We start from the raw sequence: 23,639 nt of genomic DNA on the forward strand, positions 1-23,639 counted from the left end.
AATAGGTTTCCTCTACCAGCCAATTCTGATCCATTGGCAGGGGCTGCCCCAGTTCTGTGTTACGTGTATTCTGAGGCAGCATCTGAGCTAGAAGTAGAGCAGTGATTGATTAGTGATGTCTGTCATGGGTGTAGGCTTGGTGAGTGACAGCACTTGTACCATGTGTTAGTATCACTAGCCCATGCAATCTAGTTTTCCAAATGTGAAATCACACATAAGGAATGAGAACATGTTAACTTAGCAGTACCCAAATATGTCTATTAAACCAACTTGATTTATGAGGTTTTCTACCAAGTTTGCTTTCAGAAGTAGGCAAATCTGTGTTCTGAGCTCTCACCAGAAATGTAAACTTCAATGGGAGAGGATCTTTGTGTATTTATTCACGGCTGTCCAAGAGCCTAAAGGATTGCCTGCCAGGGAGTAGGCACTTAATAAACATTTGTCGGATGAACCCTCAGAGCAGGGGAGTTACAGGCCAGAACCAGCCTCCAAGCACCTGTCTGGCTCCTTGGTCAAGAAGTCTCCCTTCAGAAACTCCCTCAAGAGAGAAGAGTGAGTGGAGAAAGATTCACACAAAGGGATTTCTAAACCCAAAATGATTTCATTCTGTGTGTTTCAAAGACCCATCTAATGATGCTCATCAGGCAATTACAGCAGAACAAATGGCATTTTTCTCCACACAGTTTATTTACAAAAGACTTGGTAATGAAGCCATATTGGAAGTCTCTCATCCGGGAGGGGCAAGGAGCCTGGCTCGCATTTCCATTTGATCCAATTATGTCCTTCACTCTCGAGGGGAAATGAGACAGTGTAATGAGGCAGCTCCCAGAGTCCAAGAGGGAGACTTTTATCCTTTGGCTTTCTCTCCTGGCTTTGAGAATGTGAGTCCCCTGAGCCAGTGACGGCCCATCTGCCAGTGCTTTGTCATCCAGGCTGCTGTGGAAGGCCATCCCTCGGTGCACAGGGGAACAGGCGAGCCCATTCACCAGCTGGCCACGGACTCCTCCCTAGAACACCAGGCGTTCCATTTCGGCCAGAGGGGGCCATATATGAAGAGCCAAATCCCCTCTGATCAGTCTCTGCTCAGACCCTCCTTCTTGGTGACAGAGAAAAGAAACTGGTATGAAAAATGTGAGTGAATTTTCAGAAATTAAGATACATTGCTACATGCCATCAAGGCTGATGGATTAATAATTTGCCTCTGATTCCAGACCAGGCCATCTATCCTGATGGGAAAACCCCAGAAAAGATGTTCTGAAGGCTCTGAAATTTCTAGAAGAGCCAGTAACTCTCCCCTTTCTCTCTCTCTCTCCTCCTCTCCTTCTCAGCCAGCAGAGCTTTTGTTCCCAAAAGGCACAGTCACACTATGGAAGTTCCCCTGCTTGGGGGTGGGCTCTCCCCCAGTTCTAGTGGCTGGCTAAATGCTTAGCTCCATAGCATGGTCTGCCACCACCTTCGCAAGCTGGCCGCTGCTTATCTCTCTGCCTTCCCCCTGCCTTCCTGCCCACTACCTTAGTCTAGACTCTTGGTTACAAGTGACCAAAAACCCTGACCAACCTGATTTAGGCTAAAAACCAGAACCAGCTGGCATACATAACTGAAATTCCAGAGTAGATCCTGCAGGCCTGGATGGCCCTGGGACTAGACCACCTCATGCTGGCTGGGTCTCTCTCAGGCCCTTGCCTCAGCTTTCATCTGGGGTGCCCTCCCTCCAGGAGGTCGAGATCCCCAGAAGCCACAGACTTGAAGACCCCTGGAAACAGTTTCTCTTTCCCATCATTCCTACACAATCCCCAAATTGAGTCTCATTGGCCTGCTGGTGCCTTGCCCATCCCCAAGCAAGCTCTCATTAGTCAGGACATAGCCCATCCCCATCCTGGAGCCAGGAGGGTGGGTGCACCTCGTTCCTCAAAGGAAAGTCCAGGCCCCGTGCCCAGAAGTGGGGCAGGGAAAACCACAGATGTCCACCTCGCCCAGACATACAGGACTGCTCTCAAGCCCCAGCTATGTGCCAGGCCCAATTTGGAGGTCAGGTTTCTCCATATACTATAAACTCTTCCTGAAACATCTTCCTCAGTCTGGCCCAAACTCATCCTTCCTGTCTCAGTGCATATGGATACTCTCGACTGAGCTCCCTGTGCTGATCGGGGACCACCCCAACCCTGCCCTCACCTTATCACTGTGCTCTCGTCATGACTCCCAGCACCCTGTGCAGACCTGCCTGTTCTCCCTACTGGACTCTGAGCTTGGGAGGCAGGGGGTGCGTCTTGTCTACCTCTGTACCCCAGTGCCCAGCACATAGTAGGTGTTCTAAATAACTGCCATCAATTTCTATCTGATAAAACTTCCTTTGCCCTGCCCTTCCCAGACTTCCATCCCATCTTTGGGTAGTGGGGGTGGGGTGGGGAAGGGCCCTGCAAGAAAGCACATCTGGGGGTCCCCACCGTGCTCTCGTGCCATCTGGGGTCTCTGGGCCAACCACTGGCCTCAGCCTTCATACCACACAGTACTGATAGGTTTCCTTCTATCTCACAAGATAGGATCAAGGCCCCTCGACTCCACGGATGTGGGGGGTTGTTAGTATTTGAGGCACTGGTGGTGGAATGAGCACAAGTGGGACTGCGTAGCACTGCCCCCCTCCCCCCCGGGAGGCCATGGTTGAAATGTCTGCAACTGTGAGATGTGGGAGAGAGAAAGTATCCAAGCAGGACAACATGGCCCAACTGGAGTGAGGAAGGCATGAACTTCGGGGAAATGTAAGTGGATATGTCTCTTGTGAATAGCAATTTGGCAAGACCTGCGACATTTCAAATCAAGTATATTCCTTGACCCGAAATTCCATGCTCAGGAGACTATCCAAGAGAGACAGCTGCATAGATGAGCAGAGATTTAGCTGGAAGCTATTTTTTGAAGCATTGTTTATAATAGGAGAAGACTGAAAATTACCCAAATGTATATCCTGAAGGGCTAAATAAGTTAGAGCACATCTAAACAATGGAATATTATCTAAAATAAGTTAGCGGCCTCTAAAATTAAGTACATAAAGGTAAGTACAAAATAATGAGATATATATATATATGATATATAATAATGCTATATAATATGATCTCATGTTTTGGTTTTAAAAATATTACAAATACAGAGAAAAATCTTGGACAAAGCACTTACACCAGCGTGCATCCATTGAGTGCTTACACGCCGTAGCGTGCGGCCCTGGTCCAGGACTCCATGCACTGTCATCCCTGTAATTCACCGACAGGGCAGTGCACTCGTTTTCTCTTGTTTTGGCTGAGGAGCCTGAGGCCTAGGTGAAATCACGTCCCCAGAGCCCCGCAGCTGCGCGGGGGTTCCCACCCTGCTCGCCTGACTTCAGAGTCTGCGCTCTGGCCCACAGGCCGGACGTCTTCCTGTCAGTAGCGGCCAGCAAGGGTGGGAGGGCCAGAGTGTAGCTGTCACTTTCTTCCTTATGTTTCTGTAACACTAAATGTGTTCTCAAGTTCATATTTCTTTTATAATCAGGGGGAAAAAATAGGATATTTCTAACTAAGAAAAGAAGTTAGTTTTTAAGCACTTCCATCCAATTGCAATGTCAGGGATAGATTCCCCACAAATAAGAACTACAGGGGGTCCTGGCAAGAGTCTCGGGAGGGACTGAGTCCTTCCTGTGCACCTCTGCAGGGTCAGCTCCAGGGGCCGGCGCCGCAGCCCCACTGCCCTGGAGAGAGGCGATGGGGCGGGACCCCATGGCGCAGGCTCACGGGGAGCGAGGGCATGATGGAAAGCCACGTGAGGGTGGCAGAAGTCAGAAGGGCACTGAGAACCATTGTTCCAATAATCCTGAATAGAGGCAGGAGGCTTGGGAGTGAGTAGCTTTGTTTGACCCTGATGCGGTTACCAAGAGGCTGGCCCAGACCCAGACTAGGAAGATGAAAGAAAAAGAAAGAAAGGAGGGCAGGGGAGGGGGCGCAAATTTTCCTTCCACAAACCTTACGTTGTCAGAAGGATTAAGTAGGGAAAGGGATGCGGCTTAACTGATAGAGCATCCGTCTACCATATGAGAGGTCCAGGGTTTGATCTCCAGGGCCTCCTGCCCGTGTGGTGAGCTGGCCCACGTGCAGTGCTGCCACATGCAGGGGCGTCCCCCGCATAGGGGTGTCCCACCCACAAGGAGTGTGCCCCGCAAGGAGAGCCCCCCTGCACGAAAAAAACGCAGGCTGCCCAGGAGTGGCGCCACACAGCGAGCTGACACATCAAGATGACACACACACACAAAAAAAGAAAAATGCCGTTTCCAAGTGCCACCAGATAGTGCAAGCAGACACAGAAGAACACACAGTGAATGGACGCAGAAAGCAGACAACAGGGGAAGGGGAGAGAAATAAATAAAATAAATCTTTTAAAAAAAAGGATTAAGTAAAGAGTGTGCATGAAAAGAAAGTAGGACATGCCCCAGAAACTGCTCTATGGGCATATGTGCCCTGTAATGTTGTGAAGGTGACAAGGCCAGGTCCTCAGCCAGAAGGCAGCAGTGCCAGGGCTAAATCCCAGCTGTCCTGACTACAAGCCCAGTGCTCATCGTGGTCCCCGTGGCTGGAGGGATGGAGGAGGCGCGTGCCCAGCCCTGTGACTACAGCGGCTGTTGTTACAGGAAGGGCGAGGAGGTCAGGACCAGTCTCAAGGGGAAGGAAGTGACCCAGAAGAAGGGGAACGATTTCCAAAGTCCAGCCCAATGGCTGTGGGTGAGCTGGGCCCGCTGCGCAAGCACCTGCGTCACCACACCTTTCCTCACCACGATCGCAGCCCCTCCCAGCCCCTCTGTCTCAGAACAGCTGCAGAGCCACTGGGGCTAGCTTCTTCCTTCCAGGGTTATCTGATTATGCTGGAAATGTGCTCTACTGCACGCTGTGTTCCCCTCCCGGGGCCACAGATGCCCGGCCTTCCCAGGCGCCCTCGGGAACAGGGAAGACATCTGCTTGCAGTTCTCCGCCAGCCGTTTGAAATTCCGAGAGCGTCTGGGTGGGAGGAGTCGGCCTCCAAGCAGGAGTCTGCTGCCCCTGCCCCATCCCTCCAGGAAGATGGCTCAACGCCCGAGGGTCCCCTGTCCATGCATCACTCCTTCACCAGCATCTGCCTCTCCCTTCTTGTCTTGGTTCCTTCATTGCTGAGAAGGGCAAGAGTCACTTCTTCAAAGGAGTGTTATAGGAACTAAATGGGATAACATTTTTTTGGCCTGGAGCCAGGCAAAACAGAGGCCCTCAGCAAACTGTAGCTGATCGGATCATAACCCCCATGTTAGCGAAGGAAGCAGAACAGCACAGGAAGTAAGTCCATGGGCTTCAGAAACTAACTGCCTGGATTCTAGGGCAAGCTCAACCAATTAGACACTGTGTGACCTTGAGAAATTCACTTAACGCCTCTGGTCTTGCTTCTTCATCTGTGAGCTGGGGCTGAATAATTCTTACTTCATAGTGTGGTTGTAAGCTGCTTATTAGTTAAAATGTTATCAGCTTAGCTCAGAGCCTGGAACATAATGAACGATCAATAGATAGTAACTGTTAATGTAATGGCATCATCTCTTTTTTGGCTCTACACTGGCTCCCTGAGGTGATCATCGTTTTGGTAGTGGTTAGGATTGGGCTGTGGCTGCAGGAAGACAGGAGTGGAAAGAGCATAAGACAGACTGAAAGCCTCAGTTCCAGGCCCAGCTCTGGAACCACCTCTCAGTGGGACCATGGACAGGTCACCTGGCCTTTCTGCTAAACCTTTGTTTCCTCATCTACGAAGGAGCACTAATAATTCCAAACTCACAGGGCTGTCAGGAGACACACTGTGACCTGGCAGGTCCCAGTCACCGGAGATGGGTTGGCCCTATTTTAGTGTGCAGTGGTTCTCAGAGTGTGGTCCCTGGACCAGCAGCATCACCAGAACTGGTTAGAAATGCAAATTCTCAGTGCCCACCCCAAACCCATGGAGTTGGTCCATCTGGGAGTGGGGCCCAGTGTGTTTTAACAAGCTGTCCAGGTGATTCTGATGCTATAATGTATAGGTGGGGTCTCGTACAGAGAGGATGCTCAGGCTTGTTTGTGGAAGGAAAGAGTAAAGGGGCGGGTCACTAGGCAGACTGGCCAACCTTCACCAACTTTCAAAGTTCTCTAACATTGGAGTCCACCCTTGGCAGTCAGTTTCTGTCCCATTTCTTCCCACAGGATTTTAGAACAAGTGACTAGGTCCTGTGTGAATAAGTGAGTGTGTGAGTGAGTGAGTGAGTGAGTGAATGGAGTTAATGTTTTTGTTTATTGGGCTGCATCATTCCTGGAAAGCAGAGCCGATATAACCACAGGGGCAGAAAAGAGCATGCATCTCAGCTGGTCCTCCTCAGCATCCACACATGGCGTCCAGGGCCGTGGTGTGGGCAGGAGCCACAGGAGCAGGTGCAGAGGGCCCTGACTGCAAGCCAGGTGACCCCTTTGTTCTACAGGCAACACGCATGCTGTTGGGGATCTTTGAAGAAAGCCATGATAGCGCCAGGATGAGGGTCTAGGGGATTAAACCATGAGTCTCCCTGAAGCTCTTAGATCTGCTTAATTCTAGGGGACCAACCCTGGGTTCCATTGTGGGTGTTGCCATTTATGAGCTGAGGGACCCTGGGAATGGTACTGGAGCTCACTAAACCTTGGTTTCCTCACATGTAAAAGGCTGTGATAGTATCTCCCTCTCTCAGATAAGAATTGATGTAATTCCCAAATATAAGTCAAAACCTAATATAAGGCAGCCACCACCACCCCCTTTTTTGCCAACTTAACTGTATATACTTATGGATATTGTTTAAATAGTCAAATATTTATTAACTTAGATATACATACATGTTTAAAATCATATTCCATAAAAATAATATATTAATTTAAAAGTGCTTTTTTTTCCTGTACTTTTGATGGCTTTTTCTTAATAATTTTTAAAAGAGGCTTTAAATTATATAAATGTTAAATGAAAAATAAGGGCTTCCCATTTGCCCCACTTCCTCCCCCACACACACACACTCTCCCACATTAACAACATTCCTCAGTGGTGTGGTACATTTGTTACAGCTGATGAACACATATTGAAGCATTGCTACTAACCATGGACTACAGTTTACATTATAGTTTATGCTCTGCCCTGCACAATTTTGTAAGATATGACAAAATATACAGTGGTCTGTATCCATCATTGCAATGATATGCAGAACAAATCCAGTGTCCTGAAAATGCCCCATGTTACACCTGTTCTTCCCTCTTCCTCCCCTCAGAACCTCTGGTGGCCACTGCCCACTGCCTTTATATCACTGATAAGAGTTCTTGCATTGCTAGAATAATAATCAGTCTGTAGTAGAATAATAAGTCTACTTTTAAGTCCGTTGTTCATTCCCCAATCTTGAGGATTCTGGGATGGTGATGTCCACTCTTCTTCTAATTGAGAGGGGGCTTAGATCCCACAGAGCAGATGGATGGAGTTATTTTTTTTTTAATTTCTCTCCCCTCACCCCCCACCCCTGCCCCAGTTGTCTGCTTTCTATGTCCATTTGCTGTGTGTTCTTCTGTGTCCTCTTGTATTCTTCTCAGCGGCACTGGGAATCTGTGTCTTTTTTGTTGAGTCATCTTACTGTGTCGGCTCTCTGTGTGTGCAGTGCCACTCCTGGGCAGGCTGCACTTTTTTCACATGGGGTGGCTCTCCTTACAGGGCGCATTCCTTGCACTTGGGGCTCCCCTACGTGGGGGACACCCCTGCGTGGTACAGTACTCCTTGCAGACATCAGCACTGCTCATGGGCCAGCTCTCCACACAGGTCAGGAGGCCTGGGGTTTGAACTCTGGACCTCCCATGTGGTAGGCAGACACTCTGTCAGTTGAGCCAAATCCGCTTCCCAAGATGGAACTATCTTGCCTGCAGTTGTAGACTCTCTCTTCCTTGGGATGGGCATTAATGATGACTTTTTTTTAACCAACTGCATCTAGCAGCCCTTATAAACATCACAAACGAGCATGACTGGGGTCATTTCATGCTGGCAAGTCTTCCCTAGAGAGTATCTCGTTATTCAAAACAAACTAATCAAGAGCATCCCATACTATGCACTTCTGGAAAACCCGCAAGTCACACCATCCTTTCCTTTCTGGCGGGGAGCACATGGCATCTGCGCAGGCCCCCCCCCAGGAGTGGCGCTGCCGTGTGTCCAGGGGATCCTGTACGCCGCTTGCTGACAGCAGCCTCTCCACTATAGCAGTACCTCACGTCAGCCCCTCAGCACCCCTGAGGGAGGCACACTAAGGGTTCACATTTTGCAGGGGAGGAAATTGAGGCATTCAGAATGACAAACTTGCTTAAGTATCGGTCAGAATTCAGTTCTGGCTAACTCCGGAACACGTTCATACCACCACTCCATGCACTCCGGGACAGCTACTGCTGAATAACCGTTGGCAGTTACTATAGTGGCTGCCTCCAGTGCAGCTGAACTCCATCTGGGTTCTCGGCAGAGGCCCGTGGCTGCGTGCTCCCCGTCTGTCAGCAGGCAGGCGGCCCAGCCCCTTCTTGGGGGGTTCGCTGGCAGCCGTGTCCCTCCCAGAAGAGGGTTTGCTCCAGCCCCCACTCGCGCGTGTCCCTCGGCAGCACGTGGGCCCTTCCAGGCTTTTGCCAGGTCCCATTGTGTTTTCTGATTCACATCACCACACTTTTTTTTTCCCTCCTCACTTTAGGAGATAAGAGCAAGTGATTGTCTTTTATAGACACTGTAATGAAGCCTGTCATCACACAAAAGAAGTTTGCTAATAAAATAAATCAAAGCAGCAATGAAAATGAATGGGGAGCAGGTTTTTACAATTAGATTTATACTTGTCTAGTGGCATGGTGCTTCTAGCAAGAAGACTCTTCAGCAGGAAGAAGCGGGAAGGGGGGGCCCCAAGACGTGGGCTGACCGGCTGTTTGGAAACCCCTCACGGTGGAACAACAAGGCGCCCAGAGCAGCCAGCCGCATCCCCCAACGGAGGCCGGGGTAAGGGGTGGGGGAAGAAGTTTGACACCAGATAGCACACACCTCAGGTCTGCAAAAATGGCATCTTGATGGTCTGTATTTGTTCCCAATTCAGATGTGATAGGTCCCAGGCCAAACAATTCTGGCTGCTGCCAGCACTGCCACTTCCCCTTCTCTCTGCCATCGCTAGATGCTCTGCTTGCCTTGAGTGAGAGGAGCACGCCTTTGGGCAGCTGGCCCCCAGGCATGCCCCAGGACTCAGCCCTGCCCCACCTGGCCCCTGTCACTCTCTTGGTCAGTTGCAGGTAGTGCCACCAAGTCAGTTGAGGAAAGCAGAAAATGAAATGGTATTGGCAAAAGGGCAAAGCACCATATACTCTTATACAGTGCCATGACTGTCATGCCCATGTCCCAGATGAGGAGAGTGGGTCTCCCCTGGTGAAATCACTTGCATGAGGTCACACAGCTGCCCACAGTGGCCTGGGATAGGAATACAGGGAGTCAGGCTGCAGCCTGAGCGCGTCACCCTGCGCCGAGGTAAGTTCAGGTAGGGCCCTAAAGGCACAAAGCTAAGTGACCTGGCTGTGAGCAGAACCACCGGCCTGGGACCTGGAACCAGCTCTGGCCAGTTCCCAGCCCCAGAGCAACTCTGGACACCATTCCATGCCTTGGGCTTTGATCCTGCCACCTAAGTCTGCGAATCAGATGGTGGCATGTCCCTAGGAAGACAGTCTCCCCTGCCTTGGGCTCCAGGGGCGAAGTGGAGAGGTATTTGTTACAAAAGGAGGTGACCATGATTGTGACGCCTTCTCCCAGCCTCCCGTGTCCTTTCTGCATCACCCCAGACAACTCCAGCGAGGATCCAGCCCATAAAGCTCAGCCTAAAGGAGGCAGAGACGGGACCTTTTACCCAAGAAATAATAAATCTCCTGCTCCCCACCCGTGATAGATATATTCTTGCTAAAATTGCAAGAAGCAAAAAACACACAGTCCTTTTCCTCCAGAGACTAGAGAATTGATGACAAAATAAAGAGCTTCATCCTTCTCTCTAGTCAAGTCCATATTCCCAAGACTTTGCATATGTCTTGATTCATTTACTTCCTCATTCATTCGACATGTATGTATTGAGTGTCTGTCATGGGCAAAGGACTGTGTGAGACACTTGGGGTCCAGTGCAGATCTAACTGAGGGATTCAGAGTGGTAAGGACATATCTGAAAGTGTCAGAAAACTACCTTAAGCTGGCTATAGGAAAAAAGAAAGAAAGAAAAAGAGTTCAAAGGATGAGCTGTCTTCAGCACAACGGGCTCCGGGTGCTCACGCCGGCCCCTCTCGCTCTCCCCGTCTCCTGGCACCGCCTCCCTCTGTGCCGGCTGTGTTCTCAAGCAGGCCCTCCCGTGTCATGGCAGAGCCTCCAGCAGCTCCAGTCACTTTGTCTGCATCCCAGAGGAAAGTGGGTGGCCCCCTCTCTTATCAAGCACCAGCAGGCTCAGTGACCATCAAAAATACCCCATTACCCTGCCGTGCACCAACCTCAGAACCCAGAGGTGGGGATGCTCCAGGGACCAGTGCGAGGACTCCCCCCCCCCCCAAACTTGAGAAGCAAAAACCACAGATGTCCACTGCAGGGGCCTAGGCCTGAGACAAATAACCACAAATCTAATTAGTTACACTTCCAATAAAACAACTAAGGGAGGTACAAGGTGCTAGGTATGGATCTAAAAGGGTTTGAGACCTGCCGAGGGTCAGAGATGCCCCCGAGGGACCTTCGGGTGAGTAGCAGGTGGCCAAGATGCAAGATGGGGAGGGCGGTTGTCGTGGAGAGGGATGTGGTGAACAAGGGAGGAATGGATGAGGTGAGGACGAGTCCCACGGGGTCCCGGGTCACACCGAAGAACCAGCCGGTCCCCGGGGAGCTGCTGCCTGCCTGTGTAAGTTGCCTCCCTGTGCTGGATATGATGTGACGCTGGAAGAGCCGGGTGTGGCCTGCGCTTGGCTCATCTCAGGCTGCTCAGGTGCTCCCAAAGGAGCTGGCCGCAGCTTTATCTGAACAGGTGACTGTCTCCCTGGAGGTAGTTCCCACGCTGAGAGCCAAGCGCCAGTGCCTCCCATCCTGCGCAGGAGGACACCCATTGTCCAAAGCCAGAACTCCCCCTGGGCTCCAAACTTCTCTGGAATCTGAGGGCATTTTGGATGCCTCAAGCCTCATGACAGATCAAGGTCAACCTTGTCCCTCCAGAATCAGGCCAATGGCCAGTGTGGTCAGGGCCAAAGACACTAGAGGTCACAGAGAAGAGAACTTGGAAATTGCATAATGGAAGATTCCCCTGCCAGGCAGAGCTGGAGGCACAGCCTTGTGAGTGAACCCAAGTTTAATATGGCGCCGAGGGAGCTGGACGCCGGCCCACTCAGCTGCCCAGGAGATGTTCAGAAACAGAGCACAGTAAGGTGTCCCCCCACCCACTCAGCGATGCACCACCACCTGAAAGGCTGGCAGCAGTGACTAGGCAATGTCTGCCAGACAAAAGCATCCCTGCCCCATCAATCACTTTATATAAAGGAAGAGTTATTGTTACGGGATGCTGGCGCCTGATCAATATCTCCTGCTTTGAAAATAAACTTCTTGGCTTGGCCTTGGCATTAATCTACCATCAGGAGCCCATTATCTCAAGACCAATGTTCTGTTCTATTGACTTGCTTGATTTTTTTTCTCCCCCCAGATCAGAATGTAATTGCATTTCCTCAGGCGGCACTTCCATAAGCGCAGTCCCACACAGAGCCCCTCGTGGGAAGTCAGAGGACAGAGTGCATCCGGGGTGGGGTGAGGACGGCAGGTGGCAGGAGGCGGTGGTGCACCGAGGACCCGTCAGATGCAGGTGGAAGGAAGAGCAGCTCTTCTAGAGCCCTGAATTCACCAGAGTGTGGAGCCCAATCCCCGATACCCCACTGAGCAGTTCAAGCTGAAAAGAGCTCTGGTCTGCAGAACTGGGGTTCTAGATATTCCCATTCCCACCCCTCACTCCACAAATGAGGGAATACGACAATAACAATGTCCTGCATCCAACTGTGCCCCACCACTGCGGCAGCCGCCACCTCTGCCCCCTCTGCCTCGTTTCTGGTCGGCCTTCCCTCCCCTGTGCCTGCATCCCACAGGGCACTCGCTTCTCCGTAGCCAGAGTCCTGGTAAAAGAGAAATTGGATCATGCCATCTCCTCACTGGAGGTTTTCCATGGCAGACTCCTTCCTGTGCCTGGGAGACCTGGCCACAGTCCCTGTCCCTCTCCGACCACCCCCCCCCCCCGCCCCAGGCCTCGGGCTTTCTGTGCAATGATTAGGCCAAGCTTGGCCCTACCCGGGGCCTTTACATTTGCTTTTCTCTCTACCTGTTCTCTCTCCCCCCAGAGCTTTACTTCCTTTTTCCTTCTCATCTTTTAAGTCTCACCTCAAATATTCCCTCCTCAGGGAGACTTTCTCTGCCTTCTGGGTATAAAGTAGCACCCTGTGCAATGAAGCTATCTGATTGCCTGACTTTGGCTTCCTTACAGCATGCACTCTAAAACTGCCTCCCTATATTAATTAGCTATTGCCATGGAAAAAACTTAACCCAAAATATAGCATCTTAAAGCAACAATGAACATTATCCCAGTTTTTGTGGGTATGGTATTTTGGAGCAGCTCTGGCTCAGCATCCAACAGGAGACTGCAGGGAAGATTGCCGCCCAGGCTTGCCCGGGCTGGAGGAGGCCCGCTCCTATGGCTGGGCAGTCAGTGCTGGCTTTTGGCAGGAGGCCTCAGCCCCCCGCCTCTCCCAGGGACTGCTTGAGTATCCTTCCAACATGGCAGCTGGCTCCCCAAAGCCAGAGAGAGCGAGGCCGAAGACGCATGGTCTTTTCTGATCGTGATTTCTGCCATATCCTAGGGGTTCCACAGGTCAGCTCTGCTCAGTGTGGAAGGGGCTACATAAGGGTGCAAACACCAGGAGGCAAGGATCGCCTCCAGGGGACCACCCTGGAGGCTGGCTACCATGCTCCCCCTCCAGGGGAGGACACGGGCCTTGGCTCACCTACCACTACGTCCCCAGCACAATAGCTGGCATTGTATGAATGTATGAATTAAAAATAGAGCTAACACTACTGTGAGGGTGTGGCAACTTTGTGCGAAGTACTTGATGTGCAGTATCTCATGTAATGACCCAGGCTCACCTCTTTAATCTTTTAGTGAGTCTTGGAGAAGTACCTTGGTCAGTGTCATAAACCTGAGGAGTGGCTGAGCCAGGATTGGGACCCAGGTCTGCCACAAGGGGCTGTCCAGGCTGGTCCCATCAGTGGGCGTGGGTCACCGTTGATTGGACTTGTTAAGGGCTCCCGAACCACTGTCAGACCAGTGTGCAGGCAAACCCAGAGCTCTCCAGGGAGGGGGATACAGAGACCTCACAAGGCAGTGATACCCAGCTGTGCGGCTCAGCAAGCCAGACCGCAGGGAGCAGTTAGGACTGGGAGGCTGCCGGGCCTGCTCAGGGTGACCCAGCAAGAGGCTTAAAGCTCTGGGGGGAAGCTCCTAGGCCGATGCCAGATTGAGTAAACATGTAGAGCCTACATACCACCTTGCCGCTCGTGCCTGTGGTGGACGTCGCTAAGCGATGACTCAGTCTTTCCCACTGAGAATTCTTCTCAACACAGTGCTCCAAGCATCCACGGCTGTTTAGAGCTCAGCCTCTGGGGTCAGACAGAACTGGGTTTAAATTCTGGCTCCACCACTTACTAGCTCTGTGACCTCAGTTTCTCAGCTTCTCTGAACCTCAGTTTCTTTGTCTGCAACTCAGAGCTCTGTTACTACCTACCTTCTAGTTTACCAGTGAGGCTTCAATGTAGCTGTGCAGGGAAGCGAATGTAGCCCAAGTGGCTGAGCACCTGCTTCCCATGTACAAGGATTCAAGTTTGATGGGTTTGATCCCTGGTACCTCCTTAAAAAAAATGAAAACACCAACTCTCTTTGGGGAGCCAGTGTAGCTCAGTAGTTGAGCACCTGCTTCCCATATACAAGGTCCTGGGTTCAATCTCCAGTACCTCCTTAAAAAAAAAAAAATGTGACTGTGCATGTGAAGTTCTCTGCGTTGTGCTTGGCCATGAGTAAGCACTCGGTACTGTCAGCTGTTTTTACTGATGCTGCTTCTACATCAGCGGTTCTGTGGTCAGGGCTTCAGCAGACAATCCAGACTGATGCATTCACTGAACGCACTAAGGGACGCTGGCCTTGGAGGGGACAGTGAAATGGTGGCAGGAGCTTCATCTCTCCCTTTGTTCCCTGCAGGTGTGGATGTGTGGGGGCCGCATGGAGGACATCCCGTGCTCCAGGGTGGGCCATATCTACAGGAAGTACGTGCCCTACAAGGTCCCCGCCGGAGTCAGCCTGGCCCGGGTAAGGTAACACCTTTCCTGGGGGAGAGGGGATCTGACCACAGGCCCTTTAGAAGCACAGACGCACCCTGAGGACGGCCAGGGCCATGTGGGGCGCAGGATCAAGTGACCGCTAGATGTGAGGAAGTGCGCACCCCACACTCCAGGTGAAATCCTCCCTAACTTACCTGAAGCCCTCCTCAACCACTGCTTAGCTGTGTGGCCTTGGGAGAGTTGCTTCACTCTGCTGAGCCTGTTTCCTCCTTTGTTGTTCTGTTTTGTTTTGTTTTAATGGATTATGTGGCCTTATGGGGCTTTTCCTTCTCTGGGTCTTTTTTTATTTTTATTTTTATTTATTTCTCTCCCCTTTCCACCCCCTCCAGTTGTCTACTCTGTGTCCATTCGCTGTGTTTTCTGTGTCCGCTTGTATTCTTGTCAGTGGCACCCAGAATCTGTGTTTCTTTTTGTTGCATCATCTTGCTGCGTCAGCTCTCCATGTGTGCGGCACCATTCCTGGGCAGGCTGCACTTTCTTTGGTGCTGGGCCACTCTCCTTACGGGGCTCACTCCTTGAGCATGGGGCTCCCCTATGCGGGAATACCCCTGCGTGGCAGGGCACTCCTTGCTCGCATCAGCACTGCGCATGGGCCAGCTCCACACGGGTCAAGGAGGCCCAGGGTTTGAACCACGGACCTCCCATGTGGTAGATGAACGCCCTATCTGTTGAGCCAAGTCCGCTTCCCTCCTCCTTTGTTTAAAGGGAGCTAATTCTTACCAAGTCTTTGCATTGCCAGGAGATTTAAGGAGATGATGCTAGTTCCCAAAGTATGACGGACAGGATCATTTGAGGGGTAGGCATAGGAGTGTTTTTATTATCATGTGTTTTTGTGAATGTAGTTTAGAAATTAAAATAATGACTGTATCAAACTTGTGATTTCACAGATACTATTAAAGATAATGCTAAAATAGATTCAACTTAGACCTGCAGAGGTTTATGGAAACGTGTTAGATAAATATTAATAACAGGTGGTGTGTTCAGAAAGCCTGAGACAAGGTACTTAAAAGTTCCTGGCTCTGGAGTGTTAAAAAATATCAGTCTCTCCCTTCTGTCCACCCAGTTCCCACTTGCAATGCCAAAGCCTCCGTCTATCTGACAGCGTTCGACTTCGGTATGTGTCAGCCTATTGCCTGAATTCCATCAGCCTCAGGCTGCAAATGGAAATACTAGACAGGGATTTTTTGTTGTTGTTGTATTAATATCATTTCACTAAACCTTAATAAATTTTAAAATACTAAGTGACTTGGAAAAGAAACTAATCAAGGTGGTCACAAAAAGAAAACTAAGAGGCGGGTGGGGGGCCCGTAGAAGGGAAAAGGAGCCGCGGGAGGTTCTTCGAGGAAGCTGGGAGGCGCTGTACGGCCTAGCCTCGGGGAAGACCTCCGTCTCCCCCAGCTCCCCTGCGGGAGCCGGGCTTGTTTGGCATCAGTCCACACCACTTCCTTGTCAGCGGGTCCTAGAAGAGCCGTTGTCCTGCAATTTAAAAGGAAAACTGAGGGAAACAGATGTGGCTCAACTGATGGAGCATCTGCCTACCACATGGGAGGTCCAGGGTTCAAACCCAGGGCCTCCTGACCCGTGTGGAGCTGGCCCACGTGCAGTGCTGATGCATGCAAGGAGTGCCTGCCACACAGGGGTGCCTCCTGTGGAGGGGAGCCCCACGAGCAAGGAGTGTGCCCCTCAAGGAGAGCTGCCCCGTGCAGAAAATGCAGCCCACCCAGGAGTGGCGCCGCACACACAGAGAGCCGATGCAACAAGATGATGCAACAGAAAGAGACAAAGATTCCTGGTGCCACCAAGAATACAAGCAGACAGAGACGAACACACAGCGGTGGACACAAGAGAGCAAACAATGGGTAGGGGAAAAGGGGAGAGAAATAAATAAAAATAAATCTTTTTAAAAAAGGAAAACTGAGGCTTAGAGTTTCCCTGAGCTGCATCCAAGGGTGGGCAGTTGAGCTCCAGTAGGTGTCGGGCTGACAGCGGGGTCAGCACTAAGGGAAAAGAGAGCCTGCAATGCCCTCTAGTGGGAGAAGAGTCTAACGACAGCCACCCCTGACTAGTAGGTTTGGGTTCTAGATTCAGCAATAGAGGCAGCAATCACTACTAACAAAAATATAGGGAAGTGGATGTGGCTCAAGCAATTAGGCTCCCATCTGCCATATAGGAGGTCTGGGGTTCAATACCCAGAGCCTCCTGGTGAAGGCAAGCTGGCCCACATGGAGTGCTGGCCTGTGCAGGAGTGCTGGCCCATGTGGAGTGCTGGCCCATGTGGAGTGCTGGCCCTTGTAGAAGTGCTGGCCCACACAGGAGTGCTGGCCTATGCAGGAGTGCTGGCCCATGCAGGAGTGCTGGCCCACGTGGAGTGCTGGCCCACGCAGGAGTGCTGGCCCACGTGGAGTGCTGGCCCACGCAGGAGTGCTGGCCCATGCAGGAGTGCTGGCCCACGTGGAGTGTGCCCATGTGGAGTGCTGGCTTGCACAGAGTGCTGGCCCACGCAGGAGTGCTGGCCCATGCAGGAGTGCTGGCCCACATGGAATGCTGGCCCACGTGGAGTGCTGACCCACGCAGGAGTGCTGGCCCCCACAGGAGTGTTGGCCCACATGGAGTGCTGGCCCATGTGGAGTGCTGGCCCTTGTAGAAGTGCTGGCCCATGCAGGAGTGCTGGCCCACGCAGGAGTGCTGGCCCATGTGGAGTGCTGGCCCACGCAGGAGTGCTGGCCCACGTGGAGTGCTGGCCCACGTGGAATGCTGGCCCATGCAGGAGTGCTGACCCATGTGGAGAGCTAACACAGCAAGATGATGCAACAAAAAGAGACATAGAGGAGAGACAATAAGAGACACAGCAGACCAGGTTGCTGAGGTGGCACTAGAGAATGATCACCTCTTTCCCACTCCAGATCGGTTCCTGGAGCTGCCTAAGGAGAATACAGGCAGACACAGAAGACCACATAGCGAATGGACGCAGAGAGCAGACAATGGGAGCTGGGGGAGAAAATAAATAATCCTTTTAAAAAGTAATGATAATAATATAATTGGTGATCCCTGAGGAAGGCACCAGGCAGGCAAATAATACACAGTAAGTCCAAGATGCTGGCTCTTCCATCTATTGTAGGAAACACGGGGACACCTCTGATCCCTAAGCAGGACCACCCCAAAAGCATCCTTTTCCGAGCGAGAGCACTTGTCATTTGAAGGCCTGCCTGGTAAGGAGACACCAGCACCTCCTGTCTATGGGGCCTTGGATGAATACAGTGAATGCACTTATAAAAACTCCCTACCAGCCAACCCAGACATACTTACCTCACCTAATTCTCACTTGCTTTTATCCCCATTTTAGAGATAAGAAAAATGAAAAATAGAAACCTGATAAACAATAGAGCCAGAATTCAAAAGTATGAATAGTTTGGTGGGACAGCAGCCTGGCATACAGCAAGTGTTCCTTAAATAGTAACTGCTCTTAGCAGCAGAGTGAGATCAGCATCAAGATTAACAATTCAGACTGAGGAGTTCATGTCAGTGTCTTATCTGAAGTCTGTATTTAGGCCTTTTCATTTCTTTCTTAGCTGTCTACTGCATCAATATCCTGTGTTGCCTTTAAACCAGTTAACAATCTGGTGGTGCCCGTGCCTCCCTGAGGCTGCCCTGGGGGTGTCCCTCAGTTCACCAGGATCGTACCTGGGGGTGTGGGAGCACAGAGACGCCTGAATCAAGCTCCCACGGCCTTTTATTGCAGTGTCTACCCTCATTTAATTGCAGATCATATTTTAAATGTTTGTTCCGTGTTTTAACAACTAAACCTTAAGCTTTACTGAACATTATCTCCTAGAGCATCAGGTCATAGAGGGAAGGCAGGCTAATAGCCTTAAAAACGCCAGAAAGAGGGAAACTAAAGTCTCCCTAAAGACTCCAGAAGGACAAACAGCTGGATAGCTCCCATGTGACAGCAGTTCAGGAAGGGTGGCTAACCACCCGCCAGGCCTGCCCCAAACAAGTAGTCAGTCTTACTTTGTTTACTAAATGTGCTAAGGGGTCTTAGGGAAGGCAGTAACAGAAACCCCCTCAGCTTAGTGAAACAAAAATGGAGACTTATTCCAAGGACCCAGGCAAATCTCTGTAATCCAAGCACAAGAAATGTAGTCAGACCTCAGACAGAACCAGACCCCAAACTCTGGGGCTCTTAGGGGCTTGAGGGGCATGCAGCTCACTGAAATCCCAAAGTCCTTTTCCTGACACTAACAAGGTGAAATGTAATAGAGAGAAATACAAAGTCCTTTATCTCAGACCAAGCAGTCCACTGGTAAAGTCTGAGATCTGGGAGCTTAGACAGGGAGCCAGAGGCCCTGGTGGGCACACTAGAAAAAGGTGAGGAAATGCTGTGTTCTCTAGAGTCCCAGGCTGCAGGCTCTGTTAGGGCTGCAGCTTCCTCTGGGCGCAGTTTTAAATTAAACACAAGCCGTTTGCAGTGCAGCAGCTGGTGGGGTAACACTGTTTCTGAGCTGGTTTCTAACCCACTGCTGACTCGTCAGCCCTCAGGAAGAGCAAGGTAGCACCAAGGACATTCAGTAGTTTCCTGATCTCAAACTCAGAGCCAGGAAAATGGAGGAGTCGGTAAGTTTTTCTTCAGTACCAGGACCTTCCTTCCTCCTGTGGGCCAAATCCAGCCCACCATCTGTGTTTGTATGGCCTGTGAGCAAAGAAGGGTTTTTACATTTTCAAGTGATTGGGGGGGGGGGGAGGAACCAAAAGAGGAATAATATTTTGCAACACGTGAAAATCAAATTTCAGTGTCCATAAAGTTTTATTGGAGCATGGCCACACCCATTTGTTTGCATTTAGAGCTACAACATCAGAGTTGAGTAGCTGTGACAGAAACCATATGGTCTGCAAAGCTGAACATATTTCCTCTCTGGCCCTTTGCAGAGAATGTTTGCCAAGCCCCGACTCAGCTTCTGCTCTCAGAGCAGCAGTCGTTTGCTCTTAGGTGTGAATGACTGATACCCGCCTAAATGGTGAACTCCCTTTAACCTTCAGAGGGAAATTTAGTTTGCAATAGGGAAAAAACTGTGATACAGGTAAAGCCTACAGGGTTACATATGGGGGGAATTTCTGACCACAGGCAGGGGAAGGAAGAAGATGTTTTGGAGCAAGATGTTTCCCTGAACCCCTGAAGGCTGCTCTCCCTGTCAGAGGTTCTCAGCAGGTGGTCCCCACGCTGCGGATGGAATGAGGACTTTCCATCACAATTTAATATAGGCGTTTACTCTTCCTATGTCCCAAGGCTGCTCACAAACAGGATGTTTCTTCACCTGCTGCCTCTACTTACCAATACTGTATTTGGCTTTCTTTTTTTTTTAACATTTATCCTTGTGCTTCATAATAAAAGTAGCAACAACTTTCACACCTCAAGGGATTATTACACATTCCTCCTGCCAATGAAATTATATCTTTTCGTTATAAGTTATAATTTGTTTTTACCATTCATTTTGGTTTAAAAATGACAGAAGGAAAAGAAACAAAAAATAGATCATTTTTTTTAAAAAATGACAGAACCCCAACTCACATTGGCTTAGGCACAAAAGGGAATTTCCTGGCTCACGTAATGGAAAGTCCTGAGACATTTCTGGCTTCAGACATGGCTGATGCAGGAGCTTGGAGGAGAAAGGTGTTCCCTGCTCGAGTCCTCAGTTCTGCTTCATTCTGGGTTCTCTTCATCCTTGGACAGGCTTTCATCATATGGTGGCCATGTGCCCAGAGCCCTGACTGACATCTTACCCCGTAGATCTTAGCCAGAAATCTCAGCAAAAACAGAGCAATTCTTTCTAGTAGTTCCAGCAGAAGTCTCAGGGCTAATGCCCATTGGTTCTGATGGGCATGGCTTGGGTCCCACGCATACTGCTGTCCAACCCCTGCAACCAGGGGCATCCCTGGTCACCCAGCCAGGCCAGGTCCCCTTCCTCCAGCCACTTGAACCGAGAGTTGGGCAGGGGTAGCTTCGCAAAGGAAAACTGGGGGACTATCCCTAGGAAAAGGTGCGATAGAAGATGGGCAGGCCAAAGCAACTGTGGGCTGTTAACCAACCCTAAGTTATAATAGCCTTGAAACATACATAAATAATAAACAGAAATGCAGTAGGCCTAAAAGCACAGAGATGGCCTGAGATAACCTGGGAGATTTTTACTTCCGTCTGGGTGGGGCTCGGGTCTTTGATGCACTGTAACATAAGGCAGGTTGGCTTCTACCTGCCGGGAACTTTGACCCACCTCCAGCCTCAGTTCCTCCAAGAGCCTGACCCTCCCACTGGTGTCTCGTCCTCCAGAACCTTAAGCGCGTGGCGGAGGTGTGGATGGACGAGTACGCCGAGTACATTTACCAGCGCCGGCCAGAATACCGCCACCTCTCCGCTGGGGACGTAGCAGCCCAGAAAAAGCTCCGCAGCTCCCTGGACTGCAAGAGTTTCAAGTGGTTTATGACCGAGATTGCCTGGGACCTGCCCAAATTCTACCCGCCCGTGGAACCACCGGCTGCAGCGTGGGGAGAGGTGAGTCTGGAAGCCAGGGCTGGTTCCATAAGGGGGGAGCCCAGTGCCAAAGGAAAATGTGGACCCCTTGTTCACGAACCAGGAGAAAAGTGCCTTTAGAGGTATAAAATATGACATTAAAGCTATAAAATATAAAAAATTTCCTTTCTTCCGTGGTCTTTCTCTAAATTTGTTTTGGTGAGTTTTATTTACTATTTAATGTTCTAAGTAAAGAAAAATTAAAAGTACATTATTGGCATGAATTTTACCATTCATCTTTATATTATGCAGTGCAGGTTTTAAATGCAGTTTTAAGAGCATTTAACTCGTGCAGAATTGCTGAAATTACACAGTCCATATCACATACCTCATACATGCAAATTTATTTCTTTTTTACCAGAACAGGGGAAACACTGCACAAAACTAACTCAACTGTTCATATTTCCCTTCTTGATATGCGCACATTCTCTCTACCCTCCCTACCTTCAGCTTATGGGAAAGGAAGGAATGCCTGAAAGGAAAAGGAACTCTGGGGCCCTATCTTCTTCTATGACTTCATCTGCTGGAAGAAACATGAGTAAGGAGATGATAGAATTCCTTGGCCCTTCCTGTTCCTTAGAAAACCATTGCCTTTTTCTGTGCATTCAAAGCAAGTCCCGGATTGAATGGAAAGCTCGGCCCTTCAGACCCTTCAGCCCCACCACTTAGTCACAGATTTAATGCACTGACCTGGGACTCACTTAGCATTTCACTGAACTCCCATGCATCATGGTTCACCAGAATCCTGTGCTCATGGGACATCATGAACCCTGTATGGGAAAGGGGTGGCAAGGAACAGTGGATACATGTGTGGTGTGTAGCTCCTCTGCTCACACACATGCTCTATTGTCCCCCAAGACTTCACTTATCAAACAGATTCACAGATAAAATTATTAAGACTTTCAAGACAGCCACAGCCCCCACCCCTAAGATGAAGGAGTAATCTCTATGACCTAGGAACTATACCTTGTTATAGCTAGCACCTGGCACAGTAGCCCACCCATAGTGGGGACCCAATAAATAATTTGTTGTCCAAACAAATGAGCAGCCTAGGGTCCCAATCCATTGTTCTTCCCATCACACCACACTACACCCTTCTTATGGGTTGAAGAACTCGAGACCACTATTGTTCTTTGGATCTGGGGGTGGTGGGTGGGAAACAGTGCCTGCCACATCCTACCATTCACCTGTCCTAAAAGGTAGACAGAGTCCAAGACCCTAGGGCCAAGATTTCATATCCTCTCATAAGGTATTATTCAAGCATAGGCCCTGGAGCACCTATACCTTTGGTACCTGGAAAGGGGATAAAATTCTATTCCTGAACCTACTGAATCATATTCTCTGGAGGTGGGGCCAGGGAGTCTTTATTTTAATAATCCCTCGCCTCTAAAACACCACCGTCACCACTTCATGACTCTGTATGCTCTAAAGCAAAGGTTCTTAACAAAGGGTCCATGAGCTTGAATTGAAATTCAAAAAAACATTATTCCTGTGGGGACATGTTGGTACGGATGTGATATATTTATTATATAATACACAGTATAGTGTGAACTTAATAAGGGGCCCATGGTTTTCACCTGACTGGCACAGGGGTCTGTGGAACAAAAAAGGTTAAGAACCCCTGCTCTAAAGAGAGCAGTGGGTTTTTTTGTTTGTTTCCCCCCCAAGATGGCTCCCTCGTGTGTTGTGCTCGTTGTCTCCTTGTTGTTTTTGCTAATTGTCTGCTTGTTATTGGCTCAGTTTTGTTTGTTTCTTTGTTTGTTGTTCTTTAGGAGGCACTGGGACCTCCTGTGTGGAAGGCAGTCACTCAACTGCTTGAGCAACATCTGTTCCCTGCTTGTTTGTTCTTGCTTGTTGTCTGCTCATTGTCTGCTCAGTTTTGCTCTTTGTTTTTGCTTATTGTTTTTGTTGTTGTTTTTGTTCATTGCCTGCTCATTTTTTTTTTCTGATGTTTGCTCATTATGTGCTCATTGTTTGTTTGTCTTCTTTAGGAGGCACCAGGAACCGAACCCAGGACCTCCCATGTGGGAGGCGGGTGCTCAACTGCTTGAGCCGCATCCACTCACCCAAGAGCAGTGTTTTAAGCAGCTACTTTGTTGACTGGAATGTGAGAGTTCTAGTGCTGGTTTCATAAACTTTCCTTTAATGAGACACTCAAAGCACTTCCAACCAGCTAGGGCCAACTCTATCAGGATGATTCAGAACTTGCCCCATCTTTTGTTTCTGCCTTGGTTCCCTTTCCCCACCCCCCAGCAGGGGCCCCCGTGGGTACACAGTGATGCCTCACCATTCCACCCTGTCCCACTTTCCCTTCCAGATTCGCAACGTGGGCACAGGGCTGTGTGCAGACACGAAGCACGGGGCGCTGGGTTCCCTTCTGAGGCTGGAGGGCTGCGTCCAAGCCCGCGGGGAGGCCACCTGGAACAGCATGCAGGTAGGGCCCCACCTCAGGGATCGGCAGCTGGATCCTCTGTCCCACCTGCGGTCTGGGGGCACACATGGTCAGGGCGGGGAGGGAGAGGCTATGGGTCAGCGACAAGTGACAAAAGTCAGCTCAGGATGAGTTATAAGAGCTTCCCGAACACTCTGAAAAGAAGAATACTTCACTTTGCAATAAACCATCCACCTG

The 23,639-nt window shown here is 50.2% G+C and overlaps 1 protein-coding gene across 1 annotated transcript in view; it reads left to right on the top strand.

Annotated features, from left to right (window-relative positions):
- Positions 1-23,639, top strand: part of GALNT10 (polypeptide N-acetylgalactosaminyltransferase 10) — a 238,344-nt gene that overhangs the window by 203,509 nt on the left and 11,196 nt on the right. The window contains exons 8-10 of the mRNA XM_004482601.5: positions 14,309-14,416; positions 20,771-20,992; positions 23,328-23,444. Coding sequence (XP_004482658.1) covers positions 14,309-14,416; positions 20,771-20,992; positions 23,328-23,444 — 447 coding nt within the window. The remainder of the gene's footprint in view (positions 1-14,308; positions 14,417-20,770; positions 20,993-23,327; positions 23,445-23,639) is intronic.

The sequence above is a fragment of the Dasypus novemcinctus genome, chromosome 2, assembly GCF_030445035.2.
Source record: "Dasypus novemcinctus isolate mDasNov1 chromosome 2, mDasNov1.1.hap2, whole genome shotgun sequence".
Classification (NCBI taxonomy): domain Eukaryota; kingdom Metazoa; phylum Chordata; class Mammalia; order Cingulata; family Dasypodidae; genus Dasypus; species Dasypus novemcinctus.